At 36.9% G+C, this 20,268-nt stretch overlaps 1 protein-coding gene across 9 annotated transcripts in view; it reads left to right on the top strand.

The window, feature by feature from the left end:
- Positions 1–20,268, top strand: part of LOC101099137 (AGBL carboxypeptidase 4) — a 1,457,496-nt gene that overhangs the window by 130,591 nt on the left and 1,306,637 nt on the right. For all 9 annotated transcript variants that reach the window (XM_023258671.2, XM_023258674.2, XM_023258670.2 and 6 more), the window contains exon 2: positions 8,844–8,966. In XM_023258671.2, coding sequence (XP_023114439.1) covers positions 8,844–8,966 — 123 coding nt within the window. The remainder of the gene's footprint in view (positions 1–8,843; positions 8,967–20,268) is intronic.

Raw genomic sequence — 20,268 nt, 5'->3', positions numbered from 1 at the left:
GTTGATTGTTTCCTTTCCTGTGCAGAAGCTTTTTATCTTCATGAGGTCCCAATAGTTCATTTTTGCTTTTAATTCCCTTGCCTTTGGAGATGTGTCAAGTAAGAAACTGCTGCGGCTGAGGTCAGAGAGGTCTTTTCCTGCTTTCTCCTCTAGAGTTTTGATGGTTTCCTGTCTCACATTCAGGTCCTTTATCCATTTTGAGTTTATTTTTGTGAATGGTGTGAGAAAGTGGTCTAGTTTCAACCTTCTGAATGTTGCTGTCCAGTTCTCCCAGCACCATTTGTTAAAGAGACTGTCTTTTTTCCATTGGATGTTCTTTCCTGCTTTGTCAAAGATTAGTTGGCCATACTTTTGTGGGTCCAGTTCTGGGGTTTCTATTCTATTCCATTGGTCTATGTGTCTGTTTTTGTGCCAATACCATGCTGTCTTGATGATTACAGCTTTGTAGTATTGGCTAAAGTCTGGGATTGTGATGCCTCCTGCTTTGGTCTTCTTCTTCAAAATTACTTTGGCTGTTTGGGGCCTTTTGTGGTTCCATATGAATTTTAGGATTGCTTGTTCTAGTTTCGAGAAGAACGCTGGTGCAATTTTGATTGAGATTGCATTCAATGTATAGATAGCTTTGGGTAGTATTGACATTTTTACAATATTCTTCCATCCCATGAGCACGGAATGTTTTTCCATTTCTTTATGTCTTCTTCAATTTCCTTCATAAGCTTTCTATACTTTTCAGCATACAGATCTTGTACATTTTGATTAGATTTATTCCTAGGTAGTTTATGCTTCTTGGTGCAATTGTGAATGGGATCAGTTTCTTTATTTGTCTTTCTGTTGCTTCATTATTAGTGTATAAGAATGCAACTGATTTCTGTACATTGATTTTGTATCCTGCAACTTTGCTGAATTCATGTATCAGTTCTAGCAGACTTTTGGTGGAGTCTGTCGGATTTTCCATGTATAATATCATGTCATCTGCAAAAAGTGAAAGCTTAACTTCATCTTTGCCAATTTTGATGCCTTTGGTTTCCTTTTGTTGTCTGATTGCTGATGCTAGCACTTCCAACACTATGTTAAAACAACAGCGGTGAGAGTGGACATCCCTGTCGTGTTTCTGATCTCAGAGGGAAAGCTTTCAGTTTTTCCCCATTGAGGATGATGTTAGCTGTGTGCTTTTCATAAATGGCTTTTATGATGTTTAAGTATGTTCTTTCTATCCCGACTTTCTCGAGGGTTTTTATTAAGAAAGGATGCTGAATTTTGTCAAATGCTTTTTCTACATCGATTGACAGGATCATATGGTTCTTATCTTTTCTTTTATTAATGTAATGTATTACGTTGATTGATTTGCGAATGTTGAACAAGCCCTGCATCCCAGGAATGAATCCCACTTGATCATGGTGAATAATTCTTTTTATATGCTGTTGAATTTGATTTGCTAGTATCTTGTTGAGAATTTTTGCATCCATATTCATCAGAGATATTGGCCTGTAGTTCTCTTTTTTTACTGGGTCTCTGTCTGGTTTAGGAATCAAAGTAATACTGGCTTCATAGAATGAGTCTGGAAGTTTTCCTTCCCTTTCTATTTTTTGGAATAGCTTGAGAAGGATAGGTATTATCTCTGCTTTAAACGTCTGGTAGCACTCCCCTGGGAAGCCATCTGGTCCTGGACTCTTATTTGTTGGGAGATTTTTGATAACCGATTCAATTTCTTTGCTGGTTATGGGTCTGTTCAAGCTTTCTATTTCCTCCTGATTGAGTTTTGTAAGTGTGTGGGTGTTTAGGAATTTGTCTATTTCTTCCAGGTTGTCCAGTTTGTTGGCATATAATTTTTCATGGTATTCCCTGATAATTGCTTGTATTTCTGAGGGATTGGTTGTATTAATTCCATTTTCACTCATGATTTTTTCTATTTGGGTCATCTCCCTTTTGTTTTTGGGAAGCCTGGCTAGAGGTTTATTAATTTTGTATATTTTTCCAAAGAACCAACTCTTGGTTTCGTTGATCTGCTCTGCATTTTTTTTAGATTCTATATTGTTTATTTCTGCTCTGATCTTTATTATTTCTGTTCTTCTGCTGGGTTTAGGCTGTCTTTGCTGTTCTGCTTCTATTTCCCTTAGGTGTTCTGTTAGATTTTGTATTTGGGATTTTTCTTGTTTCTTGAGATAGGCCTGGATTGCAATGTATTTTCCTCTCAGTACTACCTTCGCTGCATCCCAAAGCGTTTGGATTGTTGTATTTTCATTTTCGCTTGTTTCCATATATTTTTTAATTTCTTCTCTAATTGCCTGGTTGACCCATTCATTCTTTAGTAGGGTGTTCTTTAACCTCCATGCTTTTGGAGGTTTTCCAGACTTTTTCCTGTGGTTGATTTCAAGCTTCATAGCATTGTGGTCTGAAAGTATGCATGGTATGATTTCGATTCTTGTATACTTATGAAGGGCTGTTTTGTGACCCAGTATGTGATCTATCTTGAAGAATGTTCCATGTGCACTCGAGAACAAAGTATATTCTGTTGCTTTGGGATGCAGAGTTCTAAATAGATCTGTCAAGTCTATCTGATCCAATGTATCATTCAGGGCCCTTGTTTCTTTATTGACCGTGTGTCTAGATGATCTATCCATTTCTGTAAGTGGAGTGTTAAAGTTCCCTGCAATTACCACATTCTTATCAATAAGTTTGCTTATGTTTATGAGTAATTGTTTTATATATTTGGGGGCTCCGGTATTCGGCGCATAGACATTTATTATTGTTAGCTCTTCCTGATGGATAGACCCTGTAATTATTATATAATGCCCTTCTTCATTTCTTGTTACAGCCTTTAATTTAAAGTCTAGTTTGTCTGATATAAGTGGCTACTCCAGCTTTCTTTTGGCTTCCTGTAGCATGATAAATAGTTCTCCATCCCCTCACTCTCAATCTAAAGGTGTCCTCAGGTCTAAAATGAGTCTCTTGTAGACAGCAAATAGATGGGTCTTGTTTTTTTATCCATTCTGATACCCTATGTCTTTTGGTTGGCACATTTAGTCCATTTATGTTCAGTATTATTATAGAAAGATACGGGTTTAGAGTCATTGTGATGTCTGTAGGTTTCATGCTTGTGGCGATGTCTCTTGTACTCTGTCTCACAGGATCCCCCTTAGGATCTCTTGTAGGGCTGGTTTAGTGGTGACGAATTCCTTCAGGTTTTGTTTGTTTGGGAAGACCTTTATCTCTCTTTCTATTCTAAATGACAGATTTGCTGGATAAAGGATTCTCGGCTGCATATTTTTTCTGTTCATCACATTGAAGATTTCCTGACATTCCTTTCCGGCCTGCCAAGTTTCAGTAGAGAGATCTGTCATGAGTCTTATCAGTCTCCCTTTATATGTTAGAGCACGTTTATCCCTAGCTGCTTTCAGAATTTTCTCTTTATCCTTGTATTTTGCCAGGTTCACTATGATATGTCATGCAGAAGATGGATTCAAGTTACATCTGAAGGGAGTTCTCTGTGCCTCTTGGATTTCAATGCCTTTTTCCTTCCCCAGATCATGGAAGTTCTCAGCTATTATTTCTTCAAGTACACCTTCAGTACCTTTCCCTCTCTCTTCCTCCTCTGGAATACCAATTATGCATAGATTATTTCTCTTTAGTGCATCACTTAGTTCTCTAATTTTCCCCTCATACTCCTGGATTTTTTAATCTTTTTCTCAGCTTCTTCTTTTTCCATAATTTTATCTTTCAGTTCACCTATTCTCTCCTCTTCCTCTTCAATCCGAAGTGTGGTCGTTTCCTTTTTATTTTGCAGCTCATTGATAGCATTTTTTAGCTCCTTCTGGCTGTTCCTTACTACCTTGATCTCTGTAGCAGTAGATTGTCTGCTGTCCTCTATACTGTTTTCAAGCCCAGCGATTAATCTTATGACTATTATTCTTTTTTTTTTTTAATTTTTCTTTCAATGTTTATTTATTTTTGGGACAGAGAAAGACAGAGCATGAACGGGGGAGGGGCAGAGAGAGAGGGAGACACAGAATCGGAAACAGGCTCCAGGCTCTGAGCCGTCAGCCCAGAGCCCGACGTGGGGCTTGAACTCACGGACCGCGAGATCGTGACCTGGCTGAAGTCGGACGCTTAACCGACTGCGCCACCCAGGCGCCCCTTATGACTATTATTCTAAATTCCCTTTCTGTTATATTGTTTAAATCGTTTTTGATCAGTTCATTAACTGTCGCTATTTCCTGGAGATTCTTTTGAGGGGAATTCTTCTTTTTCGTCATTTTGGATAGTCCCTGGAGTGTTGTGGAACTGCAGGGCACTTCCCCTGTGCTGTCTTGAATAAGTTGCATTGGTGGGCGGGGCTGCAGTCAGATCTGATGTCTGCCCCCAGCCCACTGCTGTGGCCACAGTCAGACTGGTGTGTACCTTCTCTTCCCTTCTCCTAGGGGCGGGATTCACTGTGGGGTGGCGTGCCCCGTCTGGGCTACTTGCACACTTCCAGTCTTGTGGTGCTGGGAATCTGGCGTATTAGCTGGGGTGGATAGGAAAGTTGCACAGGGGCGGGAGGGGCAGGGTCAGCTCGCTTATCCTTCGGTGATCTGCTTCGGGAGGGGCCCTGCGGCACCGGGAGGCAGTCAGACCCGCTGCCGCTGCCAGAGGGATGGATCCGCAGAAGCACAGTGTTTGGTGTTTGTGCAGTGCAAGCAAGTTCCCTGACAGGAACTCGTTCCCTCTGGGATTTTGGCTGGGGGATGGGCGAGGGAGATGGTGCTGGCGAGTGCCTTTGTTCCCCGCCAAGCTGAGCTCTGTGGTCCGGGGCTCAACAACTCTCCCTCCTGTTGTCCTCCAGCCCTCCCACGCTCTCTCAGCAGAGCTGTTAACTTATAACCTTCCAGATGTTAAGTCCTGCTTGCTGTCAGAACACCCTCCGTCTGGCCCCTCCGCTTTTGTAAGCCAGACTCCGGGGCTCTGCTTTGCTGGTGGGTTGCCCCTCTGCCCTGTCTCCCTCCCACCAGTCCCTGTAGCGCGCACTGCCTCTCCACCCTTCCTACCCTCTTCCGTGGGCCTCTCTTCTGCGCTTGCCTCTGGAGAATCCGTTCTGCTAGTCTTCTGGCAGTTTTCTGGGTTATTTAGGCAGATGTGGGTGGAATTTTAGTGATCAGCAGGACACGGTGAGCCCAGCGTTCTCCCATGCCGCCATCTTCCCCTGAATCTCAACCATCTCTGTTGGTCATTCCTGACGCCATGCCCAGCATCTCTCCGCAGTGGGCTGTTGTCCCTCTGCACTTTGGCTGCCAGCGCTGCTCTGACCACCGTCTGCTCCCTCGTGCTTCGGCCAGCTGCTGGCAGGCTGCACCATTGTATATTCTTACCAACAGTGCACGATGGTTCCTTTTTCTCCTAATCATCATGAACACTGTTTTCTTGTGTTTTTGATTTAACCATTTTGACAGGTGTGAGGTGATATTTCATTGTGGTTTTCTTTGCATTTTCCTGATGATGAGTGATGTTGGTCATCTTTTCATGTGTCTGGTGGCTATTTTTATGTCTTTGGAGAAATTTCTGTTCATGTCTTGTGACCATTTTAAAATATTAAATATAATTTATTGTCAATTTGGTTTCCATACAACACCCAGTGTTCATCCCAACAGGTGCCCTCCTCCATGCCCATTACCCACTTTCCCCTCTCCCCCACCCCCATCAACCCTCAGTTTGTTCTCAGTATTTTTTTTAATTTTTTTTAAAAAATTTTTTAACATTTATTTATTTTTGAGACAGAGAGAGACAGACCATGAACGCGGGAGGGGCAGAGAGAGAGGGAGACACAGAATCGGAAGCAGGCTCCAGGCTCTCAGCCATCAGCCCAGAGCCCGACACGGGGCTTGAACTCACAGACCGCGAGATTGTGACCTGAGCTGAAGTTGGACGCTTAACCGACTGAGCCACCCAGGCGCCCCCCCCCTTTTTTTTTAAATTTTTTAACGTGTTCTCAGTATTTAAGAGTCTCTTATGGTTTGCCTCCCTCCCTCTCTGTAACTTTTTTTCCCCCTTCCCCTCCCCCATGGTCTTCTGTTAAGTTTCCCAGGATTTGTGGCCATTTTTTTAAATTGGATTGTTTTTTGGGTGTTGAGTTTTATAAATTCTTTATATATTTTGGATACTAATCCTTTATCACATATGTCATTTTCCAACATCTTTACCCACTCAGTTATGCTGTCTTTTAGTTCAGTTTTTTTATGTTTTTATTTTGATGTAGTCCCAATAGTTTCTTTTGGCTTTATTTCCTTTGCTTGAGGAGATATACCTAGAAAAATGTTGCGTGGATGATGTCAGAGGTATTACGCTCTGTGTTCTCTTCTAGGATTTTTATGGTTTCAGGTCTCACACTTAGGTCCTAAATCCATTTTGAGTTTAATTTTGTGTATGGTGTAAGAAAGTGGTTCAGTTTCATTCTTTTGCATGGAGTTGTCCAGTTTTCCTAACACAATTTGTTGAAGAGACTGTCTTTTTCCCATTGCATACTCTTGCCTCCTTTGTTGAAGATTAATTCACCAAATAATCATGCATTTATTTCTGGCTGGCTGTTCTAGTCTCTTGATCTATGTGTCTGTTTTTGTACCTGTATCTGACTCTTTTGATTACTACAGCTTTTCAGTATATCTTGAAATCTGGGATTGTGATACCTCCAGTTTTGTTTTCCTTTTTCAAGATTACTTTGGCTGTTCAGGGTGTTTTGTGGTTCCATACAAATTTTAGGATTATTTGTTGTAGTTTTGTGAGAAATGTTGTTAGTATTTTGGTAGGGATTGCATTAAACATGTAGACTGCTTTGGGTAGTGTGGAGATTTTAACAATTCTTGTTTTTCCAAATGGAATATCTTTCCATTTGTTTGTATCATCTTCAGTTTTTTATCAGTGTGTTATAGTTTTCAGAATATAGATCTTACATCTCCTTAGTAAAGTTCATTACTGGGTATTTTATTACTTTTGGTACAATTGTCAATTCAAATTTTTTTAAATTTCTCTTTCTGCTATTATTGTTATATAGAAATCCAAGAAGATTTCTGTATATTGATTTAGATTTCTATATATTGATTTTGTATCAATATGTAATCAAATGTTTTTCGGTAGAGTCTTTAGGGTTACTTTATTCCTGATGAATAGGGCTAGAGAGATTGAGAATTTTTCCCCAGTCATCTGCTCCACCCTAAACTTTGGTCCTTCCCTGGTTACACCTGCTACAGAGAGGGTTTATTTCTGTGGATTTGTCTCATCTCTAGAAGTAGATTACTATAGTTTTTAGTGCTTGCTATCTTGGTATTGAGGAAGCAAGAATATTTCTGTTGTCTTGGTCTTTCTTAGGTCTTAGGCAGGTCCTATATGCTCTGGTCTTGCGGTGATTTTTTTCAATGATTCCATCTCTCTTCCCTCTTTCATCTATGCTTTGAATAATTGATGGGTCTTGTGTGAGATAGTCTTGTCTTCCTCTCCTTCAGGTATAGAGGATATTTTCTTTTGCTGCTCCTCCTCCTATTTTGGAATCTTATTCATGCATGGGGTTTTAAGGTTTGATCTTTCTCCCCCAGTGGCTTTTTTTCCCCACAAGGGAAAAGGATACTGGGGGGGCTTCATGCCTCTTTTTTTAAAAAAAATTTTTAACGTTTATTCATTTATGAGAGACAGACAGCACAAGCAGGGTAGGGGCAGAGAGAGAGGGAAACACAGAATTGAAGCAGGCTCCAGGCTCTGAGCTGTCAGCACAGAGCCTGACGCCGTGCTCAAACTCACAAGCTGTGAGATCATGACCTGAGCCGAAGTTGGACGCCCAACCAACTGAGCCACCCAGGTGCCCCTATGCCTCTTTTATAAGAGAAGTCCCTCCCCTTCTCCAGTCCTGCATTACAGTGAGAGGCATTTTCTAGTTTTCTGCCCTGTCCTCAATCTTTCTCTTAAACACCTGAAAAAAGGCATGTATAGGAGAGACTGCTAGTGGATGTGAATTCCCTTTGTGTCTATGTCTCTGTGAGGTTCTACACTGTCATTTTTCCTATACTTGACTTTTAGTAGTTAAAAAAAATTAGGCCTCATTCTGTTTACTCACTGGTATGACACCTACCAGTTCTTTCTCCTGTGCTCTGGGTCCTAACTTTCCTTGGACATCAGATTATTGCTGCCTTGTAATCTCTGTTTCTGATAGAATTTTTTAAAGTTATGATTTTGTTCTTTGTTGGGATATGTATTTTTAAGGTATAAGGTATGATTTTTCCAACTTTCTACATCTTAGGTGGAAGTTAAACTTCTAAATTAAAAAAAAAATTAAAGTTCCTTTTAGGAAATATAACTTCTATGTTAATTCATTGGTTCTCAGCTTATTTCTGGTTATGGAATGCTAGGAAGTTATAATGCTAGTTATAGTACCATTGCTTTATTTGAATTAAAATTATTAAATATTTCTGACAATTTAAATATATTTGCCATTTATTAAATACCTGATGCAATTTAATGAGCATCTTTTGGATTTCAGTTGTCATGCTAGATATTTTCATACCTAATTCTCATAAACACCATTTTGAAGAATGGCTTTTGCTTGTCTTTTATTATGGATGAGAAAAACTGAGGCTTAAAGGAATTAAGTTGATTGCTTTGTATCACAAAGAATTAATGTTGTAGAAGTGAGACTTCAGACCTTAGTTTCTGATTTCAAAATGTTTCTTGTTTCTACATTACACCACTATTGTAGTTCATTTCTTACTGTCTGGATAAGTAATAAATGATAGGGGACAGGGAAAAATAATAATAAAAATTTTGTTGGGCTTCTGTTACTAGATATGTTTTGTTTTATGTTAAACATGAGCCTTTTTTTAAAATAGGCAATGATATGGGAAATGAAGATGCCATCGGAGGGAATGTGAGCAAATATACGGTGCTTCCATCTGGATACTGTGGACAGCCCAAGAAAGGACATCTTATCTTTGATGCTTGTTTTGAAAGTGGTAAGTGTATTAAAGACCTTAGCTTTTGAATTTGTCTTCGGTTGTCTCAAAATACAGTTCATCTGGCTATTCACTGTGATTCAACCCATTTAATATTTCATCATAATGAAACAGGTTATCAGGAAAAAAATCAATTTTTAAAGAATTAAATTGGAAATAACTTGAAAATGAAATGCTGTGTTTTTGTTGATATGTGATCAATGGTATAATGTTAATAATAATGATCATTGATAGAGCACCTTATATTTTATAAAATACTTTTCCAGATATTAATTTTTGGGGGATAAAACTGACAAATTGATTATATGATCAATCATTAATTATTGAATGTTTATCATGTATTTGGTTCTGTGTGACATGCTCATAGAACTTAGTCTTTGTCAGAGAGAAGGTCTCCCTATAAAGAAATGATTCGGTAACAGATTCAGTTGAACACAAACAAAACAGCAAAAGTAATATTATATCATAATCATCAAATTCTGTGGTTATTCTGAATGGGAAGATCAAAACTTGATTGTAAATTCCTATCCAGTAGGGAATGGATCTTGTTAACGTTTTGTGCCCTGAGCCTCATACTCTGTATAGCACATATTAGGTACTCAGAATATGTTGAAAATACTAATAAGAAAGGTAAGCATAATTTTGTTTTATAAGTAATTATTAATTATTTTTTATTTTGAATAATGTCCTGGTGCGCGCGCGTGCGCGTGATTGTTTGTAGGGGCATGGCAGTTTAGTTACATGACACTTCTCTCAACCCTATGAACATTGGTTGTTTATATCAACAGTTGAAAACTTGTTTATTCAAGCTTTTGCTCTTTGTTTATTCCATGCTATTTTAGTTTGCTAGGGCTGCCATAACTTAGAACAACCAACTGTGTGGCTTAAACAACAGAAATTTATTATCTCACCATCCTGGAGGATGAATGTCTTGAGATCAGTGTGTCAGTAGGGTTGTTTCCTTGTAAGGGTTATGAAGAAGAATATACTCCATTCCTTTTTTTCTAGCTTCTGGTGGTTTGTTAGCAATCTTTGGTGTTCTTTGGCTTGTAGAATCATCACCCCAATCCCTGCCTTCATCTTTACTTGGCATTCTCCCTGTGTGCCTGTTTTTTTCTAAATATTCCTTCTGTATAAGGATGCCAGTCATATTGGATCAGGGGCCACTCTGATGACTATATTTTAACTTGATTATCTTTGTAGAGACCCTATTTCCTTTTAAGGTCACATTCTGAGGTACTGGGTGTTAAGACTTTAACATGAATTTGGGGGGCACATAATTCAACCTATAAGATACTATTGTAGTGTTCTTCCATTCAGACAACACTGTCCACATAGTTAAGAACAATTTCCCTGAAGTTTGCATTTTGCCTTGTCTGGGATATATGTGGTGCTTAGAAAATATCTTTTGAATTCTTTTTACCTCAGTTAAAGACTTGAAGGCTCTTTATAATAACAGCAGCTCTCTAAGGGTCAAAATTATCCTCATTTTAAAGATTATGCGTTGTTTTGGTTTACCTAAAGTATGAAATAATCCAGATTTCTTTCCATATTTTCCTTTAACTTAGTCATATTTTTCCATCCTTTACTGAAAAGTTCAGTAGCAGAAATTACCCAATGTGACCACATAGTAACCAAATTAATAATGTATATTTCTCCAAAAGTGTATGAATAGTTGGTTTATGTCAACTGAATTTGTGCAAGTGGTGCATAAGCCTTGCAGTAATAGTAGAGTGGTTAAGTGGACATGCTCTGGTGTCAGGCTAAAGTTTAAATTCTCACTTGAAAACTAAGCCATAGTTTCCTCATCATTTAATGGAGAATGATGCCTACTTTATGTCTAAAAGCAAAAAAATATATATATTTCATTGTTTAAAAAATTAAAACATCTTACCAAAATGGAAACAAAATAATAATAATATTTAAAAAATAGGTAAATGAGAAAATCTCAGAAAGGGAAAATACCAATAGAAAATTCAGCTGGATGAGTATATAAAATACATGCTATGAGTTCTCATAAATTTGCTATAGGTAGACAATAAATTTAACTGAAGGTTTTCTGGTAACCAGCATCAAGAGAAAAACAATATCCATCAGATAAAAATAAACCAAATATTGAAATCTTATAGAAATTCCTCCTATTGGGCTTCCTAAAGCAGACACTGAGATGTGATGAATAGCATTCTCAACAATATACCTGTGGTATTTACAACAATGTATTTCATAGGTGTATGTTTTGTAATATCCTTCAATGTGGACTGGGGTCCTAATGCTAAAGGGCATTTTAGTGAAAGCAATTCAGTTGGCACTTGAAACAATTTGTTTGACATATGCAGCTTTCATCTGATCTAATTTAAGGGATTTATTTTAGACTATTTAAAACAGGGAAGTTAGGGGTTTTCTCTTATGTGCTCACTCTGAGCTACTGACTGTGGATGCTTCACGTGTTGTGTTGTGAAAAGGATTCTGTATGTGTAGACTTTTGAAGGAGTAAGGTGATTAATTGATTCAATGATTGGGAGGTATTGTTTCATGTGGATGGAATATATTGTCTTCAGATAGGCCACATAGGTATGTTTTTTTTTCTGAGTTGTGGAATATGTAAAGTGCCTAGTATATTGCCTGGCCCTGAACTGGTGGGTTATCTGTTTTTCTAAATGAGAAAGAAGTTCTGCAGTTCAAATATGAACTTTCCAATGAAACCCTGCTCTGTTTTTTTCCATATCCCCCTTAGTATAAGTAATATTTCCCTTGGAAAAACAGAAGACCACTATAAATTTATCTTTCTATGGATACCTGACACTTTTCATGATTTTTAAAAACTTTGTTCTCTTCCACTGCACTATAACCTGCTCAGGACAGAATCTGAGTCTGATTAAGCAGGGGCTCTCCCACAGAACCAAGCTGAGTACTTACAAAATTAAGCACTAAATTAATACTATTTTTAATTGATGAATGAAGTAATTTGAGCAATAGAAAGATAGGGAGAAATTAACTTTCTTACAGCTTTCATGAAAAAAAATCATATTTAATTGCTTATTATTCCCCAGTCTACCAACTTCTCTCAAGTCTTCATATGTGTGCAGGTACTGTTTTCTCTGTGACCTAGATCCCTTTATCTTCCTGGTAAAATGTTAATTCAGATTCAGTCCAGCATTTCTTCCTCTGAGAAACAGTACCTCTCAGACAAGTTTGGCTGTCTCTACCTCTATATTTACAGGCACCTTGTAGGCTCTTATATGATAGTCTTTACTGAATTGCAGTCATTTCATTGTTTCTTTCTTTTTCCTTATGATTGAAACCTTGAAGTCAGGGATGGTTTCTTATTAGTTTTGGTTCTTCAGTGCCTAGTGTACTAACAGTCATATAACAAGGAGATTAATAAATGTGTGAATAACTGAGAGAGGACAGATAGTGAACAAAATGGTTTTTGTAAAGTGAGATTTTAAGATTAATAAAAATATTTTTATGTTTAGATAAAAATATATTAATAGAAGCAAAAATATTAAGAAGGAAAGCAAAAAAATTAATTACTTGGTGCTTATCAGACATTATGATAAGTGATGTACATAGTTTATCTCATTTAATACTCACTGAAACTTTCTGAGGTATTATATATCTCTTGTAGGTGAGGAAACTAAAGCTCAGAGATGTAAAGTTATTTCCCTTGAATTGCATGATTGACAAGATGTATAGATGAATTTGAAAATGAGGGTTTCCTGGCTCCAAAGGCCATACTTTTAACCATTGCATATACACATTACCTTATTATAGGCTAGTTTATGACATATGAATAATACATATATGTGTGTATATATATATGTATATATATATATATATAGCCTATAAATATATATATATGCCTATATATATACGTGTATATGTGTATATATATGTGTGTGTATACATATATATATGTATATATATATATATATCCATCCTATAAGATAAGACATATAGGTTTTGTGATAAGAAAAATAAAAAATTGTCTACTTATTTTAAAATAAGCCATCCAAAGGGCACCTGGGTGGCTCAGTCACTTGAGTGTCCAACTCCTGATTTCAGCTCAGGTCATGATCCCAGGGTCATGAATCAAGCGCCATGTTGGACACTGTGCTGAGCATGGAGACTGCTTGGGATTCTCTCTGTCTCCTGCCCCTCTCCCCTGCTTGTGTGCGCTCTCACTCTAAAAAAATTAAAATAAGCCATCCAAATAAACACTATTTGGTTGCCAATAGTACTGTTGTTTTACGATTGATATGAATACATGTATATTGAATATGAGAAGAACAATATAATTTATACTACAAATTAGCCTCAGAGACTTAATATAATATTTAAATTACTGTGGCTTGAAAGAGGGTCAGTAAAAGAAAGACATGGTTCAGTTGTTTATATACCATTTCAAGACGATGGAAATAAAAACTTAAAACTTTTATTTTTAATTTCTATGATGGAATTTTATTATATTTATTTGTGTAATCTTTAAAAATTACTGTTTCCTTTTGAAAGAAAATAGTTTTTATTCTTGGCACAGTATGAAAATGTGCCATGACTACAATAGAAATCAGGGGTTTTAGGTTAATATCTCAATTTTTTTTAGATATGCAAATGGTTGATATACTTTTTCTTTTTACCTTTTGAGGAATAATTGGCAAATATACTTATAGATATTTAAAGTGTCCAATGGGATGGTTTGATATATATACATGTGTATAAAATATTCTATATATAATATAGAATAATTACCAAGATTTAGCTAATTAACACATCAATGTCCTCACATAATTAACACAGATAACTTTTCTTTGTGTTAAAAATCCTTAAGATCTACTTTTATCAACTTTCAAATATACCATATTGTATTATTAATTACCATAATCATGGTTTATATTAGATCCTCAAAACTTATTCATATAATTGAAAATTTGTATCTTTTTAGTTATATCACCCCATTTCCTCCTTCCCCCAGTCTCTGGCAACTTTTCTATTTCCTGTACAACTGACTTTATTGCAAAATTATTGAAAATAGCCAAGATATGGAAACAACATAAATACCCTTCCATATGTGAAATGGGCACAGAAAATGTGACATGCATGCACACACACACACACACACACACACACACACACACGTACAGAGGAATGTTATTCAGCTATTAAAGAGTAAATCCTATTTGTGACAATGTGAATAAATCTAGAAGGCACTATGTTAACTAAATTTTTTTACAATGGCATTATAATATAATGCCAAACACACAGGTTTTGGTTTCAGACAGAACTGGTTTCATATATTAACTTTTACTCATCTATAAAATTAGGAAAACATATCTATATTATAGAATATTATTATGCTAAGTAGTATAATATATAAAAGAGACAGTGCAATATATGGCTATCAACTTCAGGTTATAATTCTGGTACATGTATATCATTCCAAGAGTGCCAAAATGTGCCAGGTACTTTTGTGGGTATATTTATAGTGTTATTACCAATCCTTAGAACAACCCTACAACATAGGACCCTTAGATTAGGTTACCCCAGGATCATACACTGAGATAAGGACTTAGGTAAAGATTGTATATTTTGATGGAGATCTCAAGAGGGAGATGCTCTGGGTAATTCTTGCTTTTCTGGGCATATAGGATTCTTGGTCATTCTAGTGTAAGTTCTTTAGGCTTGGAAAATCTAGGCAATCTAAGATTGTTCTGGTGTTAATAAGAAGGGCCAGAATTAGAAGAATATTTGGAGATTTTAAGTTAACATTCTCCTTTGGCATCAGGAGTTAACTTTGTAGTTGTGGGAAGAACAATGTGTGGAGTCAGTTGACCTGGCTTTGAATCCTAGCCTGATTTGGTCTTGGGAATTACTTTATGTCTTTGAACCCCATCCTATCAGTCTAAAAATGGAGAAAATACTTTACAAGGTTGTAAAAAAATGGCTAATTATAGTTATCATTTATCAAATGCGTAATGTGTCCCAGTCTTTGAATAAGGAGCTTGACATGTATCACCTGTAACAGGGCGCCTGGGTGGCTCAGTTGGTTAAGCGTCTGGCTTTGGCTCAGGTCATGATCTCATGGTTCGGGAGTTCAAGCCCCGCATCGTTCTCTGTGCTGACAGCTCAGAGCCTGGAGCCTGCTTCAGATTCTGTGTCTCCCTCTCGCTCTGCCCCTCCCCTGCTCGTGCTCTGTCTCTGTCTCTCAAAGATAAATAAACATTAAAAAAAAAAAAGAAAAAAACATGTATCACCTATAATACTTATCTTTTCAGGACTTTCTAGACTAGGTTAGGATCCCATCTGTACAGACCCATTCCAGTCTATATACTTTCCAGTCTACTAGAAGTACTTGTCTAAATGTCTGAAGCTCTGTAGGAGCTCTTGGTTACCACCATATATCATGCTTAGTCCAGAGCCTGGTACATAATAGGTGTTCAATAAATGTATATGAAATAAATACAATTATGACAAGAATTCTTTAGAGTAAGTATTATTAATGCTGATTCACAGGTAAAGAAAATCAGGCTTAGAGAGGATAAACATATGTTAAAATTAAACTGTTTTTAAGAGGTAGAGCCAGGATTTGTATCTGGGCCTGCCTCATAATAGTAAATGGTCAGACATAGGCATTTTGTGAAGCTCACAACATACTTTTACATACTTTATCTCATTGAATCCTCATATCTTTTGAGGTAGGTATTATTATTCTGTCTTAAAGATGAATAAGTAGAGGCCTAGAGACGTTAAATAATTTGCCTATGACTCTACAGTTAACTAATCAAGTATCAGACTGGAGTTTGAACTCAATTTAGATATGATTAAAATAACAATAGTATTAAATATGAATATAGAATTTACTGTCATGCAAATTTCTAAGTGTTTGACATAAGTAATGCATTTAATTCTCATATCAAACCTGTGAGGTAGCTTCTATTATTATTATTTTCATTTAACAGGTAAGGAAACAGACACTAAGAGGTTAGATAATTTTGCCAAGGTCACTCTGCTGCTAGGTTGTGGACCTGGGGTTCAGACCCAGTTGGCCTCACTCCAGAATTTGTGCTTGTAACCATTTGTGCTATGTCGGGTCATAATTTATATAAAAGCTTATCTCAGTATAAAGCATTTAGCAATAGTTCCAATATTTTTAAATTTTGCATTTAGGTCTTTATAATTTCTGAGGAAAACAAGATTGTTGTAACTTAAAGTTAAAAATATGATACTCAGTTTCCTAAATTAAAGAATGAAGTGATGTAGCAGAAAAATAGATTAGCAGAAAAATTGATCACTCCATACCAAGGGCTTATGACCATTAACCTTTAAATTAAGAAAGGTTCTCTTGCAGAAAATTATGTTGAGAGACATTTACAAATATTTAAAAATCAAATCATATAGTATATGAGGCCTAGGTTTATAGCCTCTCTAAGAAAAAAATAAATAGTGAATTTTCTGTTTGTAAAATCTGCCCCTTCATTCTCACAGAAATTAGATAAACTTCTCTGTTTAAGGAAGAAGAGTTTTAAAGTTGTGTGTTATTATAATTATGATAGAGCTCTTGATTTACATTGTTTGAGGGATGTGGTAGAATCTTACTTTTTATTTTCTATGAATATACCAATCAGCAGATATGTTTTATACCCCGTGGGAGGAATACAACCCACAGTTCCTCGCTTAAAGGAGTTAAGTGGGAGAGACTGATAGAGGCTGTGATTTTTTTTTTTTAATTTTAATGTTTATTTATTTTTGAGAGAGAGAGAGAAAGAGAGTCAGAGCCCAAGGTGGGGAGGGGCAGAGAGAGGGAGACACAGAATCCAAAGCAGATACCAGGCTCTCAGCTGTCAGCACATTGCCTGACATGGGGCTTGAACTCACGAACCTTGAGATCATTACCCAAGCTGATGTTGGATTCATATCTGACTGAGCCACCCAGGTTCCCCTGACAGAGGCTGTGATTAAGTTGATGACAAAATGTATTGTCTAAGGCAAATATTTTTGTCCAGAACAAGTGCTAACCTGGAAGGGATGCTGGGACAAATGGCATACCCTGGGGCCTGTCAGAGGCTAACCATGATGTGTAGTACCTCTAATTCTAATTGGGGTAAGTACTGTGTAATGAGAAAGCATATCAAAAGCATGTCTTTTTCAGTAGGGTATCGTAGGATGGTGGGGTGGCAAATTGGCAGACTTCTTAGAAGAGGCTCCAATGAGCTGAGTATTAAAGGATTAGTAAGAATTATCCTGATAAATTTTAGCAATGGGAAAAACTACCCGGTTCTTATGATATCCAGAAAGACCCAAATGCAAGAGTGATAATGGCACTCTGCTACCAGAGTGAAATGGCAAACTATAACTAACTCTCAGAAATGAAGAGTATTCCTAAGAGTAAGGGCTCACTAAAACTTTTTAAATAATTAATTTAACAACAAAAATAATTTAATTAATTTATTTCTAATATATATGTAATGTCTCATTCTTTTCTTCATTCTTAAAGAAATAAATGTGCTTTACCAGAGCACATATTGTAATGACACCATCCATGTGTCTATATCCCGAACCTGACTTGAATGGGTCTCTCTGCTGGTTGCTCTCCTCCTCTCCACAACCTCATTCTGTGTCTATCTCTGCCCTGTGGACCCTCCTGATTTATATGTATTGCTGCATTGCTTGCTTTGCTAATCCAAAGTTTTGGCCTTGACAAGTGAGTTTAGTCTTTTGTCCCTACTGGAATTTTTCCCATAAAGATGATAGTAAGAGAAAATATTAGGCAGTGTACTCTGTTTTCTCTCTGCTTGTTATTAAATGAATGATTATAAAATCTTGCAACCTTTTCAGCCCCACAACTTCAGCCCTAGACTTCATCCTCAGTAGGTTTGCTGGACTTGTATGGAAGCTTTCTGACTGGATTCTGAAGTTTATCCCCAACTCTTTCAGGTCCATCTTGCACAATGCTACCAAAGCTAAAATGCAAATCATTGGATTACACTACTTTATTGTTGAAATCTTTCATGACTCCCTGTTGTCCTTAGGATAAAATACAAATGCTTTTATCTGACAATGTCTTTAACATAAGATCTGATAAAAATTTGCTTCATATTGATATTATCATTTTATGCCAGAATATGCCCCCTTCAAGGCCATTATCTCTTTCAGGGAAAAATTAGCATATTTAGGAGAAAACAGCATGGTTATGAAATATAAAGTGTTTTATTGTGTCTAGAAATTCTGTTGGAGAAGTATTGGCAGCTATGAAACTATAGATGAATAATTTAATTCTGTTACTTCTGACTCATAATTGAAACAAAGCTGAACTTCTATTATTGTAGGGTTTTCTTTTTAAAAAATTTTTTTTAATGTTTATTTATTTTAGAAAGAGAGAGAGAGAGAGAAGGGGAAGGGCAGAGAGAGAGAGGGAGATACAGAATCTGAAGCAGGCTCGGGGCTCAGAGCTGTCAGCACAGAGCCTGACGTGGGGCTCGAACTCACCAACTGGGAGATCATGACCTGACCTGAAGTCAGATGCTTAACCGACTGGACCACCCAGGCGCCCTGGGTTTTCATTTGATTTTAAATTTCTGACCCCTTTACTGAATTATATATGCATATATATGGCTATGTATCTACGTGTATGTTTTTCTCTTTCCTATTTTTTCTACTTCACTTTAAGGAAGAAGTAAAAGATTTCATTCCCAAATAACTTTCCTCTAAGTATGATGACATTTCCAATAGTAACAGTCCTGAAACAAAGGGCCTTGGAAACAACAGTTGAAGAAGTATGAACTATGTTTAATAAAATCTTATTTGCACTTATCTTCAGCTGCTCTTTTTAAATCATCTGACAGTGTTTTGAAGGGGACTTCCAATACATATAAAACACCCCTCCTATGCTTTAGTTGTAAAATAACTACCAAAAAAGGGAACATGTCACTTGATTAAATGTGGTTGATTGAGTTTGTTTATAGCCCTCTTCTTTCCAAGATTTAAGACACTACTTGAATGATTATATGTGTGTAATAGTTTAAAATCTAAACATAAATACTTTTTCAAGTGATAACCACATGATACACTTGAAATTGGAATATTTAAAAATTTTATATTATTATTGCTTTCCATTTGCAAATAAATTTAAAATTACATTAATTAGCAAAACTAGAATGTTGTCTGTGGTTTTATGCTTTAATGTTTATAAAATAGTTCTACTTTTGATAGTGTATTGCAGTATTGAAAAATCCATACAAATTGTGGGTTTCATACAGCTTTCAGATAGACTTGCCTTCTGAAGCTATGAGGATATTTTGTGCAGGCTACCTGTTTGCAGTTTGTTTGATTTATCATCGTTTCCCCATTTTTCTCTGTATTGCAGGGGCCAACGTCTTGATATTTGCACTTCCCGGGCTCCCTTATCATCTGGATTCTGACTAGGTTCAGCTTATAGGAAATTGTAGGAGGAGATTGAAGGGCAGGTAGAAAGGAGAAGCCTGGGTATTTCTCCCTCATTGTATCTTGGGCAGCATGTCCAGCAGTGGCTATATTTCCTTTATGGTTTTGCCAGACAGCCCCTTCCTTGTGATCTCAATTTTGTTCGATTGCTGTACTTTGAGCAGAGCCTCAGTGCATCCTTATGACAGGTATGACAATATCTTACGGGGTTGTTGTATGGATTGGAATTGCCAGAAGCATAGCAGATAGTCAGTGGTCAGTAGTGAAAGCCTAGAAAGGGAAGTGATTCATTTTGTGTATATAGATGGGGTGGAATGGGGTGGGGGGAGGGTGGGAGACAATTGAGGAAGACATTTTAAAAGAGGTAATATAGGAATTATACTTTAATACTCTGCATGGAATGTTTTTTCAGAAAGCATGGTTTTTTTCATTCATTTCAGTTCTTTTTTGTTTTTTTTTTGCTCAAATGTCTCTGTGACCCTGTGTAAAATTTCAACTCTTATTTCCTGACATTTCCTAATCCCCTATCTGCTTTATTTTTTCTTCTTAGTACTTACCACCATCTAATATAATATACATTTTATTATTTATATTTTTTATTTATTGTCTCCTCCAGTAACATATAAACTAGGAAGGTAGGAATTTTTCTTTCATACCCTGATGCCTAGAACAATGGCTGGCACATGATAGGTGCTCAATAAATACTTGTTAAGGGACACCTGGGTGGCTCAGTCAATTGAGCATCTGACTCTTGAGTTTGGCTCAGGACATGATATCACCATTCATGGGATCGAGCCCTACATTGGGCTGTCAGCCTGGGGCCTGCTTGGGATTCTCTCTCTCCCTCTCTCTCTGCCCTTCCTGG

The sequence above is a fragment of the Felis catus genome, chromosome C1, assembly GCF_018350175.1.
Source record: "Felis catus isolate Fca126 chromosome C1, F.catus_Fca126_mat1.0, whole genome shotgun sequence".
NCBI lineage: Eukaryota > Metazoa > Chordata > Mammalia > Carnivora > Felidae > Felis > Felis catus.
The sequence above is the reverse complement of the archived record's forward strand: the minus strand, read 5'-3'. Positions and strand labels throughout refer to the sequence as shown.